This window comes from Embiotoca jacksoni, unplaced genomic scaffold (genome assembly GCF_022577435.1).
Source record: "Embiotoca jacksoni isolate LCO1_2020_lvr unplaced genomic scaffold, fEmbJac1.0.p SCAF_40, whole genome shotgun sequence".
Lineage (NCBI taxonomy): Eukaryota > Metazoa > Chordata > Actinopteri > Embiotocidae > Embiotoca > Embiotoca jacksoni.
Genome location: NW_027185393.1, coordinates 263 through 26,842, shown reverse-complemented (window position 1 = coordinate 26,842; position 26,580 = coordinate 263). Strand labels below are relative to the sequence as shown.

Genomic DNA, 26,580 nt, shown 5'->3' with positions numbered 1-26,580 from the left:
TAGCGCAGACCGAAGCTGGTTGAAAAAAAAGAAAAATACATTTGTTTTCAAAACTACGCTAACCAGAATGCTTTGCGTGCGAAATACACTTCCTAGTTACTTTTGTCGTCTGGGTTCCTTTTTTCTGTCAGTTACAGACCGTCTAACAACAACAACAACTACCCGGAAGACATTTGCTGTTGTACTCATCGAGGTCTGTGTTTTTGTATATTTGTCAAAAAATAGTAACATTCTTATTTCTCAGTGGAACTTCATCACGCGGTCGTTAATGCTAATCGTCGGTTAATAATTTGGTTTACCCGCGTGGAGATATTACGATAATCCTACCGTGTCATATTCATTAAAAAAAATTGCCATAACTTGTCTGAATCATCACATCCTATATTCAAATTCGGCACTGACTATTTCATTCATGCTTTTGTGTCACACTACTTGCTCGTAAATCTGTTTCCATCTGTTTTGTTTTGCTTCTTGGAGAAGATGCCGCCGGATTAAAATTTTTATTCGGGTGTTATTGGATAGATTTTCTTCTTGGTGTTACGGAATGTCAGATTTGTTGAACTCATTTTTGCAGGCTACTATAAAGTACTGCAGTTTTTAATGGAGTCGACTTTGATGAAGTAGATCAAATCTCCGAGATTTGATAACTTGCAAAAACTGGTTTCGATTTAATTTTTTTTTATTTACTAAAAGTTTACGTTGAATTGAATTGGTGCTTTTAGCAAAACCAATTATAGACAATGACTGGAGCTTGTAGTTGTAGTTTCATCAGAGTTGGTGTGGGGGTCATCTTCAAATCAGTGGCATTTCTGTACAGTGGATTGTTTTAATGCAGTCCTGCACCCTATCCCTGTTATTTAGCTGTCAGTAGGTCTGTGGAGTGATGCAGGACAAGGAGTCATTTGTACTGTAATTGGTGTCCTCTGAAATTATTTTACATTCTGTAGAAGGCTACCACTGGACTAGTTGTAAAAAGGTATCAGTTTTGATTAATCTGTCCACTATTTTACAACCACTGTTCCCAAAAAGGTTGGCATGCTGTGTAAAATGTAAATAAAAACAGAACGTGATGATTTGCAAATTGTGCAAACCTATGTTTAATTGAAAATAGACCAAAGTATAGACTTGTTTTATGAAAATATATGCTCATTTTAAATTTTATGGTAGCAATAAGTTCGGGGCAGGGTCAACAAATGACTGAAAAAGTTGTGTAACGCTAAAAAAAACACCTTGCCGAACATCTGACAACAATTTTAAGATGGCGCCGCGCTAGCGGCAGCCTGTTGCAGCAGCTCCCCTCCTCGAGTGTGTTGTTTATTAGTATTTTTTAAGCCTTTCTCCTCTTCGTAGTTGTTTTGTTTTTTCTTTATTGCTTTTCTATTATTATATTCTATTCTAGTATTTTATTCTATTATTCTATTATTATCTTATTGCTTCTGTATGCTGCTGTAGCGAAAAAAATTTCCCCTCGGGGATTAATAAAGTAAATACCTACCTACCTACCTACCTAACTGGCAACTGGTCAGTAGCATGATTGGGTATAAAGAGCGCATTTCAGAGAGGCAGAGTCTGTTAGCAGTGAAGATGGGGAGAGGTTCACCAATCTTTGAAAGACTGCGCAGGCAAATAGTGCAACAATTAAGAATGATGTTCCTCAACATAAAATGTTATCATCTACGGTACATAATATCATCAAAAGACTCAGAAAATCGGGGGAAATCTCTGGACACAAGGGAAAAGGCCAATATTGGATGGCTGGGATCTTTGGGCCATTAGGCGGGCCATCCAGCGGCACTGCATTAAAATAGACACAATTCAGCAGTGGAAATCACTGCGTGGGCTCAGAAACACATCTGAAAACCATTATCTGTGAACAGATCAGTTTAGTTTTAACCTTGCATCCACAAATGCAGGTTAAAACTCTTACCAAGAAGAAACCACATATATCCAGATCCATGTACAAACGGCGCCACCTTCTCTGGGCCCAACCTAATTTAAGGTGGATGTGACTGAGGCAAAGTGGAAAACTGTCCTATAGTCTGACAAATAAAAATTTTAAATTCCTTTTGGAAATCATGGACGCCGTGTTCTCTGGGCAAAACAGGAGAGGAACCGCCAATGATTGGTAGAAACAATGTGATCTAAATCAAACAACTTGTTTGTCCAAGCAAAAGTTCAACACCAAGACCTATAACGTTAAAAGTCACAAGACAAAGAAAAACAGGAGAGCCTCACAATTTGGAAGCCAGAACAAGGGACTGATGGTTTTCTTTGATTGTAAAATGACGTGAAAGATGAATCAATTCATCAAAATGACATTTCAGGACAAAGTTTGTAAATTCCAATGTGTTTCTTGTTCTTTTCCAGTTAACAGGACAAATTCCGAGGACAGAAGAAAGAAATACAGACAGCGTGGTTTATCTTCAAATGGTCAGGATTCTGGTGACCTAGAATGGAGGATTTCAGGCGGACATACCTACGCCTATGTAAGGAGGGAGGCGTGGAGCCTCAGGAAAGTGTTGTGGCCCAGCTCCAGGAGAGCAGGGCCGCTCAGGGCTCCAGACTCGACCTGTGTGGACAGAGCCTGTCTGTTGATACCTGCTCTGTACTGGCCAGGGCCTTCGAGAAAGATGCTGTCTTCACTGAGGTGTCGCTCAGTGACTGCATGCTCAGTGAAGAAGGTGTGTAAGTCTTTAAGGCAAAGCAGCTGATACATAGCTTTAAAAGGGTGAAGGTTATTTTGACTGCAATACCTGATTGAGTCGACAGGATCCCCAATATTCATTTTCTACAGTATAATTATGTATAGAGTACAATATAACTAAACCAAATAAGCAAATTCCAGGATAACGTATGTGTGATTGAGTCGAAGTAAACTACAGTGTATGTGTTTGTGGTGATGAAGGAACATTAGTGCAACACTATGGCTCAATGATGTGTTTTTACACACATTTTAACACACACACACGCTACTTGATAAACACAGACATTTGGTTTGTCTCTACACATGCGGATTTAATAACGATAAGTGTGAGATTATGTGTAACAGTGTCTGCTTCTACCTGTGTGTGACTCTCAGGTGCCAAAGTACTGCTGACTGGACTGTTTCTAAACACAACTGTCAAAGTCCTGGATCTAAAGGTAACACGTGCCAAGTTTAGACTGTTCCCACACTCGGAAAATAATAGATTTTATTTAGATTCAATATGTGTATCTCTCTGTCAGTTCATATAGTTTATTGTCCACAGGGGAATAACTTGAGATCAACGGGGGCTGAGGTGCTGGGAAAGCTTTTGGCACGTAACAAGACTCTGCGTCGGTAAGAAGGACGCCTTTTACATTGATTGTTTTTGCCATTGCAACACCAAAGAAGGAGCTAATCACATGGCATGCAGATAAAATGGATTCACTGGCTTTAACGGTCTAGCCGTTCAGCCAGGTGTCTGAAAAAGTTCATGTTTTTCTTAAGAGAGAGATTTCTGACATCCTGGCCCACGTTCGAGTTAAGGAGGGAGCAGTTCTGAGCTGTAGAGAAAGTACCACGAGCTTCTCCTTGCATGCTCTCTATGCTGAATTATTGGATGAAGATGAAGAAAACTGTCTACAGTTTCAGCAGCAGGTGAACCTCTACCTGTTAGAGCTAGTTGTCACTCAAAGTGGAAAGCTGCATGTTTATTTAGCGGGACAATAAAAGCCGCTTTCCGGGTCACGCTTCAGTAACATGAGCCTGCGCATGCGCTTGTAAGATGGCAAACGACTTTACAACATGGCAGGGAATATTACCGATGAAAATATTGTTATCGATGTTAAAGATGTTGACTCGATTTGGCAATTGTAGTGCTAAGGCATCTAAATGCAGTTTGCAAACTTTGAACAATAATACAATTAGCTGCTAATGTAGCCACACAGTTAACAACTCTGGGAATGGAGAATCTTGAGGGAGTGTCCATTTGTGGGTGGGAGTCATCTGACTAAGACTTTATCCTTTTTTTTTTTGTCCGAATCACCCCTAAGTTGGGTTGATCAGAGATGTATTTATCAATTAAAAGTTGATAAATGTATCAGCTACTACTTTTCCAGCAATCAGCTAATAAGTCAGTCAGTTATCTCCATATCATCTGAGAAAGGATTTTTGATCAACCCATGAACCAGATTTTCTCCTCATTGCTGCTGCAGAATGTCCTAAACCCATTAAACTCATGGTGTTAAAAAGCTTCTAAATGGTGTTTTGCAGGCTGGTGTTGGAGTGGAATGCGCTGGGGGTTTGGGTCGAAGCCTTCTCGCTCTTTTGTGATGGTTTGGCCTCCAACAGCGTGCTGACACAGCTGGACCTGCGTAACAATCAGATCAACCACCATGGAGCATTTGAACTCGCTCTGGCACTCAAATGCAACAGCAGCCTGGAAGTATTAGGTAACACACAACAAAATGTTACACGACCCTGACACTTTCTAAGATTACTGTCAAGCTGTTTAAGAATCTGCTTGATGCTATTTGACATATTTCTGTTTCCAATAATTTTCTTATTTTTGTCAGAACAGTCTGTTGAGGGCACAATGGTTGTTAAATATTTTCCTAAAAATTGTAAAATAAATGTCCAAACCAAACAGCAGTGACTACACTCTAACTAGCTGGTGAGATAGCCTTTGCTAAAGCTAATCTACCCAGTTGTTCCTGTTTCTGTAAATTATTTTTGTCGTTTGAGTTTGTTATATATCACAAATAATGCAGCAGCTGCATGCAATCATTATCCCACCACATAAAATGCCAAAAGCTAAGCAGCTTGGCTTTTATAGACTGGTAATATCTGCCACCTCTGAAGCCTGTTATTTTAGTCAAATTAATCTGACTTGTAAGTCATATTTGAATATATTTAACTAAAGATAATTATTTTTTTTTTTTTTTTACTATCCAGCTAGTTTAAATGAGGAAGAAACCAACAAAAATGTTTTAGACGGAAGGTAACACTGCGGCTACTAATGATCTTTTATCCCAGTGTTTATATCACTCCAATAACAATTAAAATTGTCTCAAGAAGGTTTACTACAGTGACCTTGAGGATCAAAACACAATGACATTTCACAAAACACGACATTTCACAAAACAACTTTTCAGTTGCGCAACCTTATTGAGAGTTTTTGCTCAAGCTCTCAATAGGTGTTGCACAACAGCGCACACTTTAGAGAAGAGGTACAAGCAGGACATTTACTTCCATCTACGACCCTGTTTCCAAAAATGTTGTTTTGGTAAACCCATGTTTGATTTAAAATAGACCATTTACACCCGGTCATATTACTGCTCTGTTATCAGTTAACCTGATTCGATGTTCCATCAGGTGTTTTTATAGCGTTACACAGCCTTTTCAGTCTTATGTTGACCCCGTCCAAACTACTCTGAAACGTGTTGCTGGCATCAAATTTAAAAATGAGCATTTTATTTTTCATAAAACAATAAAATGTCTTAGCTTTCAACATTTCATCTATTTTTAATTAAATATGGGTTTACATAATTTGAAAATCATTGCATTCTGTTTTTATTTAAATTTTTTTACACAGCTTGCTGCCCAACGTTTTGGGAATCGGGGTTGTATTTAAGTGACCTTGACCATACTACTTAACTTCAGGACATGCCCAGAACATCATCAATTGCCTGATAGTCACAGCAGCATCCGGTTTAGTGTCCGTCTGGCTGATCCAAACCCACCTCAAAGTAACACATCCACTAAATAGTCTCTGTACTTACTTGGGGTCAGTCCAATCACAAACGAGAAGTGTTGTCCCGCCCTTTCAGTAATCTGCAACAAGTCTTTTGTAAATTGTTAATTGTATTTCCTGAATGGTAAATGGTCTGCACTGATACAGCGCTTTATCACCTCAGTAGCCTCAAAGCGCTTTACAGTTTTGCCTCACGTTCACCCATTCGCACACATACTCACACGCCAATGGTGACAGAGTTTGAGTTTGAACCGCCAACCTTATGATTAGTGCGCAACCTGCTATACCATCTGAGTCACAGCCACCTACAGCTGTTGTTTTCTGAAATGTTGTTGTCCATCCATCCATGATCTATACTCCATTTTATCCTGAATAGGGTCACAAGCCCCTGTTGATCTGGACAGGTCGCCAGTCCGTCACATGGCCAACCCAAAAAGACAGACAGAGACATTCACGCTTACATTCACACCTTTGGGCAATTTAGAATGACCAATTTACTTAACTTCACATGTCTATGGACGGTGGGAGGAAAACCCACAAAGGCACAGGGAGAACATGTAAAACATCCACACAGAAACCACCAGTAGCAAGACGGTTCAAACCCAGAACTGGAGAGGGGACCGTACTAACAACTGCACCACCATGCCGCCCAATGTTGTTGTTGTGTTGGAAATATTGATGTGTTTCGTGAAATCTCGTGTTTTGAGTAAACCCCCTAAAGAAAGCATAACACTTGGTGCCACAATTAATTTTCTTTGAAGAATAAAAATTCCCTGATTCATTTTTATACAAAAACTATATGAAATCAGCTGAAGTTTATACATTACCACAGCAGCATGATTTTCCAAGCAAAAAATACACTGTAATGTACCAATGATCCACTCGAGTATCTTTTAATTTTTTTTTTTTTCAGTTTTTATCAGCCTCATCATTCTCTTCAGATAATTGTCACCTCACACATTTTTAACATCCTTTCTAAATGAATGTCTCAGTATATTTAAAAGTTTCCTCTGTTGCTGACGCTTACAAAAAAAAGTCATATCCCTAGCTGTAGTTAATATTTTGTTTATTTGATCTTAAATAATTAATTATTTCCCCGCCTTGCTTACAGTTGGTCGCTTGTAGTTTTTGGCTGCTGTAGAAAAGAGGTTTTTATCATCTGTTTTAGTCAGACTGACATCTTCTCTGTTCTGATGTGTTTTTATGACTGGCTTGATGGTACATTCTAGCCTCCCTTACTGACATTGTTTACAGATCTGAGGTGGAACAACATTGGTCTGCTCGGTGGCAGGTCCCTTCTGGAAGCTCTTCAGAAAAACAAGCACAGAGTGCAGCTGGAGGTGGCAGGGAACAACATTCCCAGTGACACACTCAATGCACTTGGTATGTTTTTAATTAACAAATATTTGTTTACGCCATCATTATTGGGAAAGTAATAGCATTACTATCATTACCAAACCCTATGGTGTTTCTTTCTCTTCCCTATTGTTCCCGTTGAAACCACAGTGGACAACTCAGACAGACAGTCCACCCTGAGAGAAAGCCGCAGCAGGACCCAGGTCCTCAGCAAGGAGATTCAAACTCTGAGGGAGGATAAGGGCCGGCAGGTAACCCTCACACTAAACAGCAAAGTGATCCTGATAGTATTCACACATATAATAAAAATAAACATACATTTTAATTCTGATCTGGTTGGTTTTCCTGCAAACAAACCTGGAAGCTTGAAAACTTTTTTGGCTTGTGCACATGGTGAGCTATTTTCATACAAGTGATCACCGTGCCGCCTTTAAATCTCGTATCCAGTTCTTCGACACACTTTTTACAAACACACAAGACACACAAGTCACATTGACTGACATGTTGCTCATTGATTGGACAGTTTATGTGATGTCATCTAAAAAGGCGAAATCAAGTTTCACTGACTGAAATAACAGATTGTTAATAAAGAACAGGGGGAAAGAGGACGGAAAAGACTGTGTGGCTGTTACATTATCTTAATTTCTGAGTGAGGATATGCCAAAGATGGGGAACACAGCTCTGTTTTTATTTGCTGATTGATCAGTGAAAATCCTCTCCCTCATGCTGATACGTGTTTATCATGAAGGTTTTTTAGGGTGTCCATCATGCAAGCAAAAAAAATGTCTCACTGCAATGAAAAATCAAGTTTATAAGTAAAAATATATGAACTGAGAATACAAATATTTGGATTTAAAACAATTTCTCCCGTACAATTTAGTTGGTTCTGGTTACATATTTGAGAATTTTGCTCACGTCAGAAAAACTCCAGGTTGCCACAAAGACCACAAACGTTTGGTTGCAAATCAAAAACCACAAACATTTAGTTGTAAATCAAAAACCACAAACGTTTGGTTGCAAATCAAAAATCACAAACGTTTGCGAAGCAAAAACTTGTAGTTGCCAGCACACCTAAAAGAAAAGTTACCTTTTCTAGTTCATGTTTGTTGTCATCACTCTCTATGTCCCTCCTCTCTTTCAGTTCTTAAGCCTGATGGAGGCCTTCGATAAGCAGAGAGAGGACATGGGACGATCCAGTAGGTGAGTGGAGGTGTATGGTCATTGGCTACACCATATCTGGAAGGTACAACCTCCCACTAGTATTTAACCCTCGGCTGTATATGTCCACTGTAAAGGAACTAAACACTGTAATATATAGAATGTATTTGGGCACTGCATTTTAACTTTCACCCTTCATCCTCTTAAAAAAATAACATCATTTCCTCGTTACCTCTCTTCTGTCTCGTTAGGTCCACTTCCATTCAGATTGGTCAACTCCAGGAAGCTCTGAATGAGAAGACGTCAGCTATTAAGTCTCTCACTGCCAAGTAATCATTTAATTTGCCTTCATTCCATGTTCAGCATGTGAAGACCAACACAGTTTTTGAGTACAAATTGTGTGACTTTGATCATTTTTAAGCACACACAAGGCTGTGTGAAGAACAGCATAACCTCTATTGAACTGTATACACTGGCAAATGATAGGCCTCTTCATGGACTGAGCAGACACAGCTTCTCAGGTAGACAGACAACCCCCTGTCCAAAGCTTATTTTTATTTCCCTCAACCCATATTATGCTAAGAGCTCTTTCAACAAGGGAAATGTTCTGAACAGTACACAGTATAAACTGCGAAAAACCCGTGGCTTAAAATGTATTACTTTTCACTTAATGGCATTACTTCATTTGTTTTTGGTGAGGTTTTATATAATTCACAATTAGCAGTCTTTTTTTAAATTTGAATTAGATTTTTTTTTGTGTGCCAGTATTGATTAGGGCATTTCAAAATTTCTCAGAGCAAAAAAAGTACCAGAATTTGGCCTTTAAGTGTTTACAACCATTAACGGTTGGACACAAAACAGTAAAACAACAGCAGTAAGATTTATTTATCATGTTTTACTTATTCTTAATATTATTTTAAAGGCCAAAATTTTATTTTGGAAATTTAAATGAAAGAAGAGACCAGATCCAAAATGGACATCGGAACAATCAGCTGTAAGGATTTGATTTAATGCAAAATGCTGAGCACTAAATGGACCCAAGTAGAGAGAGAACACCAACACTAGCAGCAGTGCATCGACAGAGTAAAATAAAAATAAAGTGCTGAGTAGAAGCATGTTGGAGTCTGAATTGGCAGCATTGTATGAGTGGCTTTTGCAGAAAGTCCCATGAAGAAGGCGTTGTAGTAACTAATATTACTCATAGCATCAGGCTAAACCTTTTGCTCAGGTGGTAAAAGGTAATCCTCGTGATACTTCTAATGTTGAAATTCTGTATTGACAGACCACCTGCCTCTTTAGCCTCGTCATCCACAAGCACAGTTTCAGTTTGCTCCTCCATGTTGAATTGTGAGAAAGCTTTGAGCCGTCCAGTTGACATCGCGGGAGTCAAGTTGTCAGGATACAGGGAGATAAGAAATTGTTGTGTTAACGGCATAGTTAATCAAAAAGGAAGGATGTAAGGCCAGAACAAAAGCAATTCAAGACTGGTCCCCTCATCACATATTCAGTCTTGTCGAAGGGAACATCACAAAGTACAACAATGAAATTACAGAAAACAGCAATACATGGTCCTACTTTTATATTGAGTTTGTCTGTTATAGCCCTATGTTAAGGATTGTTTTTAAACCCGAGTATTATTGTGGGTCATGGCCTTGATCAAGAAATTTAGCAGAGCAAATGTTGAATGAGTGTATAAGATGTCTTTTCACCTTTAAATCCCCGACATGGTGCTCACCAGTATCCTTGAAGTATAGTAGTATTCACACACAAGAACTGAAATAGCAGAAAGAATTTGAAATGTTCCTGTAATTTTCCACAGCTCATGGTGGTGTCTTCAAATATCTTGTTTTGTCCAGCCAACAGTCCAAAACCAAAGGAGATTGTTTATTGACATATATGGAGAAAAAAAAAGCATCAAGGAAGGCGGAACCAGCAAATATTAGCCATTTTTGCCTTTAGATATGATTTCAAAATTATTATTTACTTTTCACAATTTTCGGATTAATTTGCTGTCAATCCATCAATCTTCTGATTTATTAACTAATTAGTGCCGCTCTAACAGTAAGTGTAATCACATCATGTGTTGTGCAGGTTACAGATGACAGAGGCTGCCCTCGCCCTCTCTGAGCAGAAAAAGCAGAACATGGGAGAACTGCTGTCTCGATTGAATGCTGAGAAAGAAGAACAAAGGAAACAACAGAGCGAAGAGAGGACGAAAGAGCAAGAGGTACAGAGGTCATATTACATCAAACTAAGAGTGACTTCCACAGGAAGCCAGATTGAAACACTTAAATTTGTTTTGTGTCACCTTAAAATCAGTTTATGAAAGCTTCTTTTGAACATAGGTTAATGAATATCAGTTAACACTCGTGAGGAAAACGTGACATGACATTTTTTTTTTGAGGGTAAAACAATGTCACGATCATGAAGAATCATATTCAACCTACATTAGGTCGCTCAGCTACAGATAAACTCATTGATCTTATGGGGACAGCTGTTGCTGTTGATTATTAGGCACATTTCTTCACAATAATATCCTTACTATGTGCAAATGTTGTCACATCACTTGGAAGAATCTGCTGTCATGTGATGGAGCAAGTAATCGGGCAGGATTGCCAATTTTCATGCTTTCATTTTGAGACAACCACTTTTAGGCTCTGCCTAAACTAATCTCATGTAGGATAAGAAGAAGCCTCAAAGCCCCTCCTTTATTAATATAATTAATAAGACTTAAATTCAATTTCATTTATATAATGCCAAATCACAACTCAAGTCATCCCAATGTCTTTTAAAACTTCAGATAGTAAAGTTTAAACCTTACAGTATTAGAGAAAACCCAACAATTCAACAATTCCCACATTAGCAAATATTTGGTGACAGTGGAAAGGAAAAACTCAGTTTTAACAGGAAGAAACCTCTGACAGAACATGACTCAGCATCTGCCTCGACCAGTCGGGGGGAGGGGAGAGCTTAGAGGGAGAAAAGAACGGCATAGAGAAACAAACAATTGGCAGGTTGGCGGTGCCAGATACCGCAGATCAGAAACATGCAGCTCCAGGGCTAGAGACACCTGCAGAAAGGTGCCAACAAGGACTGGGTGGTATGATGACTTTTTTTAGATATATTTTCTAACAACATATAGGATGAAACCGTATCGATATTGTATCATGTTGTATTTCCTAACCTGTTTTTTCTGTAAAGCCCAAGCAAGTGTTTGCATCTCTCCTCCCTCACACTCTCCTCGCAACCCCATAGAGATGGTTGGTGGGTAATCGTGGGCTTCTGCTGAGGACTATGCTTTAATACTGTCACTGAGCCACCCTGGCGTCACAGCATGTCCTGAGCTGCTGGGAAAGTAGAAGCTTCGCTTGTTTGACTCCTACCAGCTACTGAAAGCTGGCTAACTACAGTTAACGATTTCGGTTTTCATGATCTGTAGCCCAGCTTCCAATTCACTGAGCGTCACCTCTAAATAAACTGAATTTACTACATGTACCATTATCAGTAAAGGAGGTACAGGAACAACTAAACATAAGAGAGAGCAGGATAGGGAGAGAGAGGAGCAACATGTGGCTTTGACTAACAAATGAACATTAACCCTCTTTGTAGAAATTTCAGAGATATATGTTGCGTATGGCCATTTAGCCCAAAAATTTCTCTCAGCCATAGTGTAGAGAAAGAGAGAGGAAAAATCCCAAACTATGGAGAGTGAAAGTGGAGAGGTGCTCAGTGCTTCATGTGAGGTCCCCAAGCAGCTAAGGCCTTAAGCAGCGTAAATAACAGATGGTTCAGGGTCACCTGAAGATGTATCAAAAAGGAACATTGTGAGGCCTAATCTTAAAAATGTAGAGAATGTCTGCCTCCCGAACCCAGACTGGTTCCAAAGGAGAGAAGCCCGATATCTCTGCTTCCCATTCTACATTTGGAAACTCCAGGAATCACAAGTAAGCATGCGCTCTGAGAGCAACGGGTTCTATTGTGGGGATAGGGTACTATGAGGTCTTTAAGGTATGACGGGTCTTGGTCTTGGAGATTTAAGCAGAAGGATTTGAAGTTATATTCTTACTTTTATAATGAGCCAATGAAGAGAGGCTGATGTGAGAGAAATTTGATCTCTCCTGGGTGTTCTATGCGTTTCTTAAGCTACTGTTTTTAACGATACATCTGCGACAGCTGTAGAAGTATGTGATTATTTTTCCCCAATAGTTGTGATTTGGATCTAAATCTCCATAGGGAGATGGTTGGGTGCATTTGCATATTTGGCACAACAATAGTAACTCCCTTAATTCTTGATAATTATTAGTTATCCCTGACATGGAGACAGGATCTGTCAGGTTTTAACTGCATGTTACAATCTCCACTTTTCTACACCTCAGGCAGGTGAGTCACAATTCCTTGGCTGCAGACAGTTGTTTATTACAGTGGACACATTTTATTGTACTGTAAGTTGCTACAGTTAGATAAATTATCATCATGCATAGAATTTTAAGTATTAAGGAAATCAGAAATAAACTAATATATGTTTTTGTAAATGCATGTGCAGCCTGTTACAGTTGCTCATGCTTGTCCTTCTAGGTTTTTCAACATTTTAAACCCTTTTTTTTTTCCATCACACTTATTTTTATTATTGGATTTTTTTTTTATTATACAGATTGGGAAACTTCTGCCTATTACTTCTATTGTTACTTTGATTCGACGATGCCGCTTTTGCCCACCATTAGTATACTTAAAATAAACATTTACCAATCATTGATCTTAGCTGAAACTGTCATAATTATTTTCTTCATGGAGTGAATTGTCACTTGTTCAAATTATCAGTTGTCCCCCGTGATCCCATAAAAGTGAGCAGTGGAAGTGAATGTTACTCAGGAAGATTAATAACACATCTCTTTCTCTCTTTTCTCTCTCTCTCTCTCTTTCACACACACACACACACACACACACACACACACACACACACACACACACACACACACACACACACACACACACACACACACACACAACAGTTGTACACAAACTTTAAAATTGTAGATGCTCTCGCTTATTGGTTAAACCAGAACTATTGTTTGTCCTGCTAGCTTCAGAGCCAATTGGCATGTCATTGGCTGAAAGGTGAGAGGGTTGTGATGTCAAAACTGACCTTATTAACACTAACTGGCGTTCTGTTTTCAGCTCCAATCTTCGCAATTTGAACAACAAAATTCTGCAAAACAATATCACAAGTTGACAGGCACACAGAGTGTGTCATTAATGCTTGTTGTCAGTCATTTATACTGTATTGCTGTCACAAATTCATGAACCTCATCTTGTTTCCATCCTGTAGGAGAGTGCAACCAGAGATGGAAAGCTCTTCAGAGAGATTCAAAACTTGACAGAAACTAACGGTCAACTCAGGAATAAAGTATGAGTCTTTTCTGAACAGTGTGAATGTGAAATGCACTTAAATATCTACACTCAATGTGAGCAACACATACACACACAAGTTGCATTGTGAGGACTGTAAAACGTGAGCTTGGATTGTGTGTGTGTGTGTGTGTGTGTGTGTGTGTGTGTGTGTGTGTGTGTGTGTGTGTGTGTGTTAGGTGGAGGAGATGGGGTGCAGATATAACGCTCAGCAGCAGCAGATCTTTGAGCTGAAGCAGGAGCTGACCAACAGAACAGCTGAGCTCAAGCTCCGACTAGCACAGGCCGAAGGTAACACGAACATTCTTAAGTATGGATGTAATGTACAAAGAGAATGCTGTTTTCTCTTCTGAAATCTAGCAGAGATTTCATGTGTGTCTGACAGATCGTCTGGAAACAGAGAAGCGAAGGTCCAAGCAAGCCCTGGAGGACATGGACAGCTTACGCCAGAGAGAGGTGCTCTGTCTTTGTCCCGTAGATTTACATCTATCAATACTTCTACTGCACAACCGCTTGTTAAACCACAACACATGTTGTTTCTTACACTTCAGTTTTTGTGTAGATAAAACAAAAGATATGTATTAATTAGAGAGCAGAGGTGCTGGCATGTGTTGTCTTTGGACAAGTTATTGCTTATTTTATTATTCCATATGATTTACTTAAAATAAAATACTCAAACTTTGCATTCCTGTGCAGGTGGAGCATGTCAATCGACATCTAGAAGAGAGTGAGAGAGCACTACAGGAACGCATCTTCAAATTGGAGGGACAGCGAATACAACTGGAAGAGGTCAGACTATCCACATTTAATGTAAATATTCAGATTATTACTGTCATTTCATTTTTTTTTTCTACTTTTAATAATCCTGAAACCAAAAGTAACAGAGCTACCACGTTTCAAGAACTTCATTCTTCATGTTTGTCTGCCACAGGGATTACATTTACTTTTTATTACCAAAAAAAAAAAAAAATCAACAAAATATGTAATTTACCCAAATGTTTGCCTGTAATTGTAATTTTGAACATGTTTACATAAATTCACTGCATCTCTTTTGGAGTAAGGCTGTATTTATTGAAGGGCAGAAGTGGTTACTTTCCCTAACTGTGACCCAATCCCAATGTCCACCCTCACAGACTTTGAGGTGCGATCCCGGTAATTCCGGGGATTAGGACTGTCCCATTGTCAAATCATCGAGTCCATGAGGCCTCTCCGACAGACACTTTGAGCCCTTTAAGGCACCCTTTCCATACGTCTGCATTTCTGTAGACTTTGGCTAAGGGAATTACTCACAGTTCATAGCAAAATTCGCAACATTCTAAACATGGTTGTCTTCTCTGCAATAGGGTCCGGCTCAACTGGACCCTTCTCGTTGTCCTCCCCATATTTTCTGCCACCCACAGAATGTAAACAAACAAAGCATGGAGGGTGTTAGAAGTGACGTCACCTGGCTGCTTACTGCTCAGGTTATTTATGTAAAGTTTTTGATTTTTAAGTTAAATGCCTTTTCTGGTAATTAGCTAAAATGCATAAACATTATGTCGGCCTGAATATGGCCTATATATGAATATATATATATATATATATATATATATATATATATATATATATATATATATATATACATACATATATATATATATATATGTATATGATTTATTCATTTAATCAATCTTTTTTTTTTGGAGGCATGTTATTTTTTTTCCCTTTCCAATGGCAATGCATGCAGAGTGTGATGTCACAATGGGGTGTCTCATTTGATCTTTTATACCATTTCAGCCTTGATGAACTCAAACACGACAGCTGTAATGTCAGTTCAGTCAGTGAGAGTTTAGGGTGGGTATTGGGATAGGGCCTGTATTTCCAGACGGTTAGTCAAATCTACAAGCTGACATCTCTTTGCCACTCATGAATTTCCCACTTTCTAAGGCCAAACTGGCAAAGGAATGAAAAACATGGAACACTTAAATACTAGACAGTAGAATTATAAAAGGTGCAGCACAGTACAGAATAAATCACAGTAAACTGGAACACTTCCTCATTTTGATGGAGTTAACATTCAGCCCAGTGTGGGAATCATAGAGAACATTTCCAGTCCAACTCTTCCCTTCATGTCATGTAATGTATTGTTCTTACAGGAGTTGAGTAAAGCTAAGGCAGCGTGTGTGACAGAGAGGACCCAGGCTGAAGAGGAGCTGGGACGAGTCCATGCTCAAGTGCGTCTGCAGGAGGTGAGTTAAACACATCTGCATCCTCAATCAGTTATTGAGACACTTGCCAGGTTTCCATCAGCTTGTCTAGTGAGTAGAGAGCAATATAAGTATTGATGCCTTGTACCTGTTGTACTGGTAAGATATGGCGATAGCCAATTTATGGCTTTGCTTCCCAGTTTGTTGGACACCAGCAGGGAAGCAGCTGAAAGGATAAGACTAAAGCTGTCATACACACCATGAGAGTAGACATCACATTAGACTTTATAATCTGATTCTAGACATGAGTGAACTCATCTAACACCTAACAGGTCTAACGGAGCGTTACACCCATGCAATTGCAGTATTTAGTATTACACTAGTACATCATTTTGTACTTTTTTTGTTTTGTTTTAGTATGTGACAATTTACTTGGCAAATAAATTTGATTTGGAGGAATACAAAACTTTATTGGAATATACTTGTAGTCAGATGTTTTTCGAACTCTAATGAGAGAATAGAATAGAATAGAAAACCATTATTGTCATTGCACATATCATATTTGTACAACGAAATTTGCTGTGCATTGCATACATTAAGCATTTCATACATACGTGCACACACACTCACACATTTATAATACATAACAAATAAAAAAAAAATGACAAGCATAATAAAAGCAGGTGGCATCCTGCCAAACACAGTATAGCACAAATGTCCCATAAATGATTGCACATTTTGCAGAAATTGTTAAACATTTTTAAAAAGTAGTGATATGAGAAACCTTTTACACATTCACACAGTCGGTTATATTTTTGCCAGCTGTCCTTCTTGTATTTGACAGCTGCAGCTGTGCTGCCTGGATTATGTGTGTAACTTATTCATTTACATGCCCTTTGCCATTTTTTAAAAAGGAAATCTTAAATGTCATCACAAAGATCTTACAAAGTATTACATTTATATTCCCTCAACATGTGAATGCCCTAAACTCAAACAAAATACTCTATATATACAGTATCTAATATTTGAAGGTTATTATTTTCCATTATTGTCTCTTTCATTTACAGTACACCACTTTTATGTATCCACATCTACACTCTAACTTTCAAAGGTATCCGCACTCTGACAACCAATCAAATGATAATTCGCAATCTGTGACAGTGATATGTGATAAAAATCTTATCTACACTGTGATTTTGCAGCTATCATGATGGGAAACTGATAAAGAAAAAAAAAAAACTGTGAAACATATTATTATGATTTATTCTACTGCAGTTATGATGTGTTTTAGTGGATTTTTAGATATTTCAGATGCTGTTTTGGATCAGCGATGACACATTAGAGTGCCTTTTATGCAACACTTTCCTTTCATCTTGATTCCTCTGAGCAGCAGGAGCACGTCTCATCCCTGGAGGAGAAGCTTCGCTCAGTGTGTTCCTCCCTACAAGAAGTTCAGCTCCACTGCTCCCAGCAGAAACAGACCATCTCTGCACTGCAGGTCAAAAACAGTCAACAGAACATCGAAATAGACGGACTGCGGCGCAGGATAGAGGAGCTCCAGCAGGTCAGGACCAATGAGCTGCCTGTCACACATACAGGATTATACGCTGACACCCTGTTGGCACTATCATATTCTATTTGTGACTCCTTTGTTCACAGTACAGTCTTGACATTTTGAATGACGTCATGGTGTTGCATTATGAATGATGTGTAATTTCCTAAACAGGCTTCGCACACAAATTGTCAGTTGCTGTATGTGATGCTTATCAAGATTTATTTTATTTATTTAAATGGAGTTCTCTCATAGAAGTCCCAGTGTACAGTGGTTAGATCTGTAAGATTTGTCACACCCTTGATCGTTTGAAGTTTACTTGTTATTTTTGCTTAGATTTGACCCTTTTATCCACACGGTAAACTTCGTGTCAGGGCAGCTTGTGGGTGCTGTTTAAGGTACTTTAAAACCTTTAGTGTCTGAATAAAAAGTGAAGTCTTAAAAATGTAAAACTACTGAGGGCCGCTAGGAGCTAGCTCCAAAAAAAACATTGACTCCAATAAACTCCCATTAAAAAAAAAATCTGTTTCTCATGAAATGCTAAATCAATTTTTTTTTTCTCACAAGTCATTATGGAGTCATTAGCTAAATTCCTTCTGATTAGTGTTCTGGTGGTATTTCTGAAAATAATTCCATAATTAATTAGATATCAGGAATCAGAAGTGTTTTTGGGAGTGTGACCGGTTTGATCGACAATGCAGGGGCGCAGTCAGGTTTTTGGTAGAGGTGGGTGTAAATAGCATCCTGAGATTCTCCTGCAGATCCAACCCTCACTCCTCCCCAGCTTCACCCTTTCGTCCAAATATGGTCACTTTTGGCTCCAAAACGGCAATACGGTGAGGGACAAAATGTCAGACTTCCAGCTTCAAAATAGCAGATTGCAAACCAATGGGTGACGTCTCAATAGTTTACCTATTAGGCGTAATATGTCAAAATATAACTAAAACAACTGCATTTAACAACAGAATCAAAGCGTTCTGGCTGGCCCAACAAATGCAAAGTAAAACATGACTTCCTACACTACTAATGCATGGCAAACCAAAACACAGAGGAGGCACCCACCCCTAAACCTAGTGAATTTAACCTTTCACTCCTACATGTGATGGTGAAAAGTACGTACAAAGAAAATATTCTATAAGTTCCTGCCCATTCCCGGAGCCACAAATGAGTGCCAGTTGAAAAGGTGATGTGCTGTTGCAGGACCTCTCGGGTAAAGACCAGGAGAAGGTGGCTGAGGTGAGTCGGGTCAAAGTGGAGCTGCAGGAGCAGATTGGACATTTGCAGGCAGAGAGGACAGCACAGGGAGGACTCAAAGAAAAGATCAGTGTTCTGGAGAGAGAGATGAAAGGTACACCTTCTTTTTTTTTCATATTATTTGACACTGACATTTTTACCTTTCAAGTCAATTTGTTTCCTGTATGTCTTTGGGTCATGTATGCTATAAACATTATAGATTTGGTATGCAGCATGTCTGAAATTTGAAATATTTTCTGTCCTGCTTTCTTTTATACCTTGCTGCCTCTGGCTTGATGTCTTCCAGTACTGAGCAGTAACCATAGAGAGGCACTACTCGACAAAGAGAGTGAGATGTCTTCCATGTTGGAGAAGCTGCGGCTGAAGGAGGCGGAAATTCAGAGGATGAGGGAAGACGAGGCTCATAGAGCCAGCTATCTGCACAGTGCCATCCTCACCTACATTCAGGGCTCCCCTCTGGGACACCACACCAACCCCAAGAAATGACCCAGACACCTCAGCCTCTCAGCAGTAACCACTGAGCTCTGTCAGGGTTCGTGCACAAGTTAGGACATACTAACTGGATAAAACATGTCAGGATTTCTTGAACTTCAAGAAGTTAGAAACAACAGTGGGAAATAAAGTGTAAAAGGTATTATGAGGTAGACAATTGTCAATGTAACAATGAACAGTAATCATACCAAAGACAAATGTGCAAATCCAGTCAGGTGATGAAGGTTAAAAAAAAGTCTAGAACCTCATTTGTTCTTGTTTAGTTTGAACTATGTCCTTTGGTGCATTTTTCCTTTATTGCCATTTTGCCTAAATACGCTCTGAACTTAATTCACAGTAGGAAGTTCTTATCTGTTTGAGAAACTCAATTAGGTTTCAAAACCGCTTTATCTCAGTGAAGATGGCAATGCTGGTCAGTCAATATATATTGAGCATTTAAAAGAAGATTGTGGGTTTGTATCAGTTTGACTCCTATTTCCATTGTTTTGTCGATTATTTCTATCCGTTATAATTGCACAGTAGTCTCAAAGTAACAACTGAGATCTGAAAACACACCGACATGGCTGTAAAGTCTAACCAGTTAGGACACGTAGCCTAAGTAGTCAGACAATCAGACAGCTTGGAAACAAGAGAAAAAAGATTATTGTTACAGGTATCAGTTTGAAAGAGCCTGCAGACAGGTGCTTGTGCCTGAGAAAACAGGTCGAATGATGAGGCAGGTAGACACGTGATTCCTCAATTCAAGTTTTCTCCAGCTTTATTTATTAAATAATTTCCAAATACAAAGTCATTGCTTCTTCTACAATTTTTCATATCCCTTAATTCACCCTGTGTTTTTCTTGGACCCATGTATGCAACAGTATTTCCGGTGGTAAAATACATAAAAATGGCCTTTATCAGACATATAAAGTAGGAAATACACCAAAACAAAACTACATCCAGAGTTTCAATAATAAAATTAGAAAGATTCACACTTTCCAACAACCCCATTTCCAAATAAAGTTGGGGCGCTGTGTGAAATGTAAATAAAAACAATGCATTGATTTAAAAATCATGTAAACACATTTATTTGAAATTATATCAAAGACAACATATCAAATACTGAAACTGAGAAATTTTACTGTTTTATGAAAAATATATGCTCATTTTGAATTTGATGCCAGTAACACGTTTCAAAAAGTTGGGGCAGGTGCAAAAATAGACTGGAAAAGTTATGTAATGCTAAAAACACCTCATAACTGATTAGGTTGACTGGCAACAGGTCGGTAACATGATTGGGTATAAAAAGAGCATCTCAGAGGCAGAGTCTCTCAGCAGTAAAGATTGCATCCATACACAATTCTGTAGTGGAAATCAGTGCATGGGCTTTGAAACACTTCTGAAAATCATTGTCTGTGAACACAGTTCGTTGTTGCATCCACAAATGCAGGTTGAAACTCTTCCATGCAAAGAAGAAACCAAATATAAACATGATCCATAAACATAGCGAAGTGGAAAACTGTCCTGTGATCTGACAAAACAATATTTGAAATTCTTCTGGAAATCATGGACACCACAACCTCCAGGCTAAAGGGGAGAGGGACCACCCAGCTTTCTATCAGCGTACAGTTGAAAAGCCAGCATCCGTGATGACGTGGGGATATGTCAGTGCACGTGGCATGGATACCTTGCACATCTGGGGCGAACTGAGTTTGTTGGTTTTTAGTTACACATTTATGATGATCTAAATGGCGGGGCTTGATCCCCTAACCTTCTTGCTGTGAAGCGGCATTGCTAACTACTGCACCCCCATCTTCTCTTGAAGAAAAAAGTGGCTTAGCGCTCGAATCCTTCCAGGGGGGAAAATAAGTAGTTTCTGTATTTTTTTGTCTGGTCAATTATAAATTGTCACTATCAACAGGTTAGGCTTGGATTTGAACCATCATCCCTGACTTTACCATAATAATAGCTTTACCCATTGAGCTAATCTGCCTATTAGGTGACTCATTGGGAAGCTGCAATTGGAGTCGGGTGTGATCCACCTTTTCCAGCAGAGAACAAACTGACTCTTTCGACCTGCAACTGTAGGTGAAGTGAATCCTCGTCATAACAAAACTCCATCTGCTTCCACCTCCTCCTCTGCACGACTGCAGTGCTAGACTCTGTGTGAACTGACTACATGTGGACGAGTCCCGCTGAAGGTAGGTGTGACTTCAAACTGAAAATACAAAATGCACTCACACTAACACCCATCTGAAAACCAACAAGAAATCAAAAACTTAAAACCCAAATAAAAGCAATACAACCTAAATACACAAAAGCAATAACATAAACTCAAAAGCAAATGTAACACCTCAAAATAAAATCAAAATCAATAAACTTAAAACAAATACAAACTTAAACAATAACAAAAATTGTTTTAAAAAGCCCCAACAAATATATATTTTTGCAGCTTTCCGAGACTTCAAGTCACAGCAAAGAAGTGCGAAAAATAATTATAAGATAAGGAGACCTCAAACTCTGTTGGTTATTTGTGAACTGAGCAAATTATAATATAATATTTACACAAATCTGTTAAATTCAGACCCCCATGGATTTTTTTTTTTATCAGAGTTCATTGATCAGACAGGATTATTTCACTGGCACAGTCAGTAAAGCTCTTTCCCATGGTGCATAATGTCAGAGGTTCATGTCCTGCAACAAACGTGGAATATTAAGTGGTACTTTCTGAAGTGTATCCTTACAATTAAAGAAAATGTTTTTTTAAAATCAGCTTCATTGTTAGTGTCATATTTTAAAAGATTCAATTTGTTTTGTTTTTTACATTTATGTTTGTAAATTATTGAAATCTTACTTAATATTTACCAATTTCTTAGATTTTTGTCTGAACTACTACAAACTTTATCCCCCAAAATCACATTAATACATCCATTATCTATACCCGCTTTATCCTGAACAGGGTCATGGGGGGGCTGGAGCCTATCCCAGCTCACTTAGGGCAAAGGCAGGGTACACCCTGGACAGATCGCTCCAGTTTGATGAGCTCATGAAGGTCCAGTGCGACCTGAAGGAGAAGCTCAGGGAGAGCAAGGACTCCTACAGGAGGAAGCTGGAGGCCAAACTCCAGCAGAACAACGTGAGGGAGGTGTGGACCGGGATGAAGGCGATAATTGGCTTCAAGGTTGGAGGGAGACAACTAGGGGGCTCCCTGGAGAGGGCGAATGAACTAAACTGTTTCTTCAACAGGTTTAGTTCACAGCCCTCATCTGTCTCCTCCACATACCACACCTCCCAAACACCTTCACTGCCTCTCCCCTCTTCCCTTCACTGCTCAGTTCCCCCTGGTGAGCTGCATGGACACAGAGCCCTCAACATCAAAGGGCCCTTCCTCCACTGACGCCTTGACCACCCTCCCCCCCTCTCTGTGACGACTGGCCAGGTTGGGAGACAGCTGGAGAGACTCCACCAAATCAAGGCTGAAGGACCTGACGGGATCAGCCCCAGGGTTCTGAAGACCTGCGCCATCAAGCTGTCCTGCAACACCTCTTCAACCTGAGCCTGAAGAAGGAGGAAGTCCCGGCGGTGTGGAAAACGTCGTGTCTGGTACCAGTTCCGAAGAAGACGACCTTTGCCCTCACATCTCATATCATGAAGGTGCTGGAGAGGCTGGTCTTGGCCCAACTCAGACCGCTGGTGAAATCTTCACTTGACCCTCTACAATTTGCGTAACAGCCTCATGTGGGAGTGGACGACGCCCTCATATACCTGCTGCAACGAGCTCAGTCGCACTTGGACGGAACCAGTGGGTCTCTGAGACTCACTTTCTTTGATTTCTCCAGTGCAGTCAAAACCATCCAACCACTGCTACTGAGTGAGAAGCTGCGGGTGGTGGGGGTGTGTGTTTTCTGTGAACAGTTATGCTTAGTGGCAGCGTGGACAAATACTTTACAGGCTATCTTTGTATTTCGCACGTGTGGGCGCAAACCTTAAACCACGTTAGTAGCATGGCTGTCTCGTGCTAACTGCGAGGCTGTAGTTGCCTCTAGTTGACAAGTGTAAAGTTAATATTGTTGCTAATGCAAATTTGCTGTCATGGAAGCACAAAATTGTGATTGTATGGAAATGCTCGCTTGGATAAACAAGCAGAAGGCCTGTCGCGGCCTGCGCCCGGACATTATTTTTGCCCGAGCGAGGGGCTGGGTCCCCCGCCACTCACTACGGTGCAGAGCCGGCAGCAGAGCCGGGTGAAGCACACGGTGATACTCTGTGAAACTGAGTTCACGACAGAAATGCACGTTACTGTAAGTGTCATACACATTGGGAGTGAAAACGAGAGAATAACTTTTTAAAAGTTGTATTTAACGAACTAAGTAATGTGTCAGATGTGAGGCGGCTTCACCTGCAGTGTCTCTCCCACAGCTGACCGTCTACACAGCCGCAGGCTGTTTACCGCATGTGAGTCGTGGCATTTCAGTCATGCACCACTTTTTGATAATCCGACGGATGTTAAACGTGTCGGCTTCATGTCTAATGAAATGCGCACTGGTCACCTATATGTTAGAGCTCTAGATCCCCTGTCTGATACGGCTTATAAACAACCCAGCCTCTCCTCAGCCATTCCCACCTGTAACAGCGGTGGAGAGGTGGGATGCAGGTGGATCAGTGCAGCAGCAGAGGGAGGGATTGTAGTTCATTGTTTTTTTTTTTTTTCGGTAGATATCTTTACCGTTTTGCTCTTGAAACAGCATTTAGTAATACAAATATTAGTACATGTAAATTAAAGTTTTGTTCTCAGATGCATAACCAAAAATTATGACTGTGGATTAAGTTGCAGGACTGCATTAAAGTGGAGTAATGAGGAAAAATTGATATTCTTGCATCTGTCAGTATAATGGAGTATGGTATAGCACCATCGGTATACCTAAGGCTCAGTTAATAAATTTGAGTCTATTGTGACTAAGTAAGATCTCACCATTTTCTTTGTGTTCACAGGTTTGCTGTTGTGCCTTAAAAAGTTATCAACTTTAGCCATAATTGCTGAAATTGGTAAGTACCATAATTAACAACCGCGAATATTATTTGCCTGTATATTTAAATAGAATTTACAAATCCAAAATAGAAATCAAGCACTTTATAGTAAAGCTTTTAACTTACACAGATGTATACTTACCAACGTAGTATGTAAAAGTAATTTCAGTTGAATTAGTAATGTAGTTTAAATTAGAAACAGTATGCACATTTAACAGCAGGTTAACTACACAACATGGCAACTGTCAAGTCAAAGAAACTGTTCTGCACGAGCTAGCATTTACTCTTTGTAAGTAAAATCCAATTCTAGCTTCTTTTTGTGGTTGTGGCTCACTGTTTTGAAGTGAAAGACATACTACAAAAAAAAAAAAAAATTGTACTGTAGATTTTGAGCTTGTCTCCCAAAAAAGGAAATTATTATTCCTTCTATGCGTACAGGAAAGAAAGAAAAAGACAACATTTTCTGCCTTTTTCAATGTAAGAATTGGACTCTAAAGATAACATAATTCCTTAGCAGTTTAACATACACAAACATTGATTTCATAAATAATAAATATTTATTGGGAAATGTCTTTCTTATTCACCAGAAGTGTGAATATGTGAGTGAATTAGTTATGGCCAATTTTGTACTGCAGCGACTCCATTTTTATTCTCGTTTTTACAAGACCCTTTTGGACGGGCTGGCCGGTCAGTGAAAAGGTCAGCCAAGGTGCAAGTTATCCTGAATCCTGGCTAATTCTGCCTGATGGAATTCCTGACAATGGAGCAGCTTATGGATGAAGTCTGAAAAGTCTGAGTTAAAATGGAATTTAAGATTGCAGGACCAAGACGGAGATGCACAAGTGAACTTGACATCTTCTGCAACTGAATGGGTCGTCCCAATAGCTGATGATGTCAGCAAAGGATATACTGTCTATGATGATTTGGAGTCTACTGTCAGACGACACAGAGCTCCTCTCCAAGCTGTCCAGCTCTGTCTCTACAAGAACTTCCGTTCCAGAGTTTCTGGGACCAACATTCTCCTCTGACACTGAACCACACTTAGAACATGGAAATGTGGTGTGTAGGTCAAATGTGTCAGAGGTCAAAAAGAAAGATATTCTGGAAAAGCTAGCTAAAGAAATATTCAAGTACAAAGATTACTTAACAGATGCTAACTGTTAGGATTCCTGTCTGTTCCTAGTGTGTTTTCCCCTGTTTAACCCCCGAATACCTTTCCTCCTGTGTCCTGTCATTCCCCTGTCTGTTTTTTCTCCCTCAGCAGTACTCTCCTCCAAGCACCGCCCACTACCGCACCTCTCCGGCAGCACAGCTGAGCGGCATTCCAAGTGATTACGCCGGCCGCTACTTATTCCCTAGTCTCCTGCCCATCCAGTGTCAGTTCGTCCGTTGCCTACCCGTCAACCCGTCCAGTAAGTCCGTTCCGTCTCCCATTGTTGAGATTACGACTCTGACCTGTTTCCTGTTTCCTGCCGTTCAGTGTCGGGTCGCGGGCATCCACCTGAACGAAGAAGATTCCAGATCGTTCCTCGGAGATCATCTGCTGCAATCTTGGCAATCCTGTGTCGAGCTACGAGTGTCACACAGTCGACCCTGCCGGTTCCGTCCAGTGTCGAGCAACGGGCATCACCTGCACGAAGAGACTCTCCAGTGCGTTCCTCGGAGATCCGCTGTCGAGGGTTTGGGCGATCCTGTGTCGAGTCGCGGACGTCACACAGTCAATCCAGCCAATCAGCTCGCTGAGGAGAGATCTGGGGATTCCCCCCAGCGGAGCATCGCCGTTCGGCTACGTCACCCGGCCAGTGTCAAGGAGAACCCCGGGATTCCCTCGGGTGGCGAAGCGCAGATTGACACAGACTCTTGGCGTGCATTTCCTGTTTGCTCTCACTGCCCGGGGAATAAAAGACCTGATTCCTAAGAGATTTTGCCGTGTGTCTGCATTTGGGTTCGTTTATCCCCTCACCACATAACACTAACTTCCAATCTCGCATTTGCAATAAGGTAACATTCATTATGGTTGTTTAAAAAGGGCTAGCCAAGTTTTAATACGAGGTAAACTTTTGATGGCTTTTGCATTGCTTATCTCATGTTTTAAAGAAAATATGTACTATGTTGTATGTTAGCATTGATGTGGTTAATGTTACAGAAGGCTTAAAAACAGATCAAAGACCAGAATTTACTCATTTTATGGGGTTTTCCTCAAGTGCTGATGTGTGATACACATACTAGCTAGCTCTACTGACTGCAAATGTCAGGTTTTATTTATGTATTTTTGTTTTATTTTGTAATACATAACAGAAGGAAATGCATATTTTTAAAACATCACAATAAAGATGGTCTTTTGAGGAGAATCTACCTGTATTTGTTTATTATAAGTAAACAATTTAATAAAAATGAAAGAATGTCAGTTTCATCGTAAGTGAAAATTCTGCTTTTATAATACAGAAGATACGAT

The 26,580-nt window shown here is 39.8% G+C and overlaps 1 protein-coding gene across 1 annotated transcript; it reads left to right on the top strand.

Moving 5' to 3' along the window:
• The first annotated feature begins 104 nt into the window (after positions 1–104).
• On the top strand, positions 105–19,904 carry lrrc45 (leucine rich repeat containing 45). The gene is made up of 18 exons (XM_069168589.1): positions 105–193; positions 2,368–2,681; positions 3,080–3,141; positions 3,249–3,319; positions 4,235–4,413; positions 6,969–7,097; positions 7,221–7,321; positions 8,212–8,270; positions 8,480–8,557; positions 10,320–10,455; positions 13,555–13,632; positions 13,814–13,925; positions 14,020–14,090; positions 14,331–14,423; positions 15,770–15,862; positions 17,211–17,384; positions 18,573–18,720; positions 18,913–19,904. Exons 2-18 carry the CDS (start codon positions 2,453–2,455, stop codon positions 19,110–19,112), a joined length of 2,013 nt encoding a protein of 670 aa, XP_069024690.1. The 5' UTR covers positions 105–193; positions 2,368–2,452; the 3' UTR covers positions 19,113–19,904.
• Positions 19,905–26,580: the final 6,676 nt, after the last annotated feature.

Excerpts from the sequence above, each read along its gene's own strand:
- lrrc45 (XM_069168589.1), top strand. The coding sequence starts at position 2,453 with ATGGAGGATTTCAGGCGGACATACCTACGCCTATGTAAGGAGGGAGGC. Across the intron at positions 3,320-4,234 it reads CGTAACAAGACTCTGCGTCG|GCTGGTGTTGGAGTGGAATG; the intron begins GTAAGAAGGACG and ends GGTGTTTTGCAG. Across the intron at positions 8,271-8,479 it reads GACATGGGACGATCCAGTAG|GTCCACTTCCATTCAGATTG; the intron begins GTGAGTGGAGGT and ends CTGTCTCGTTAG.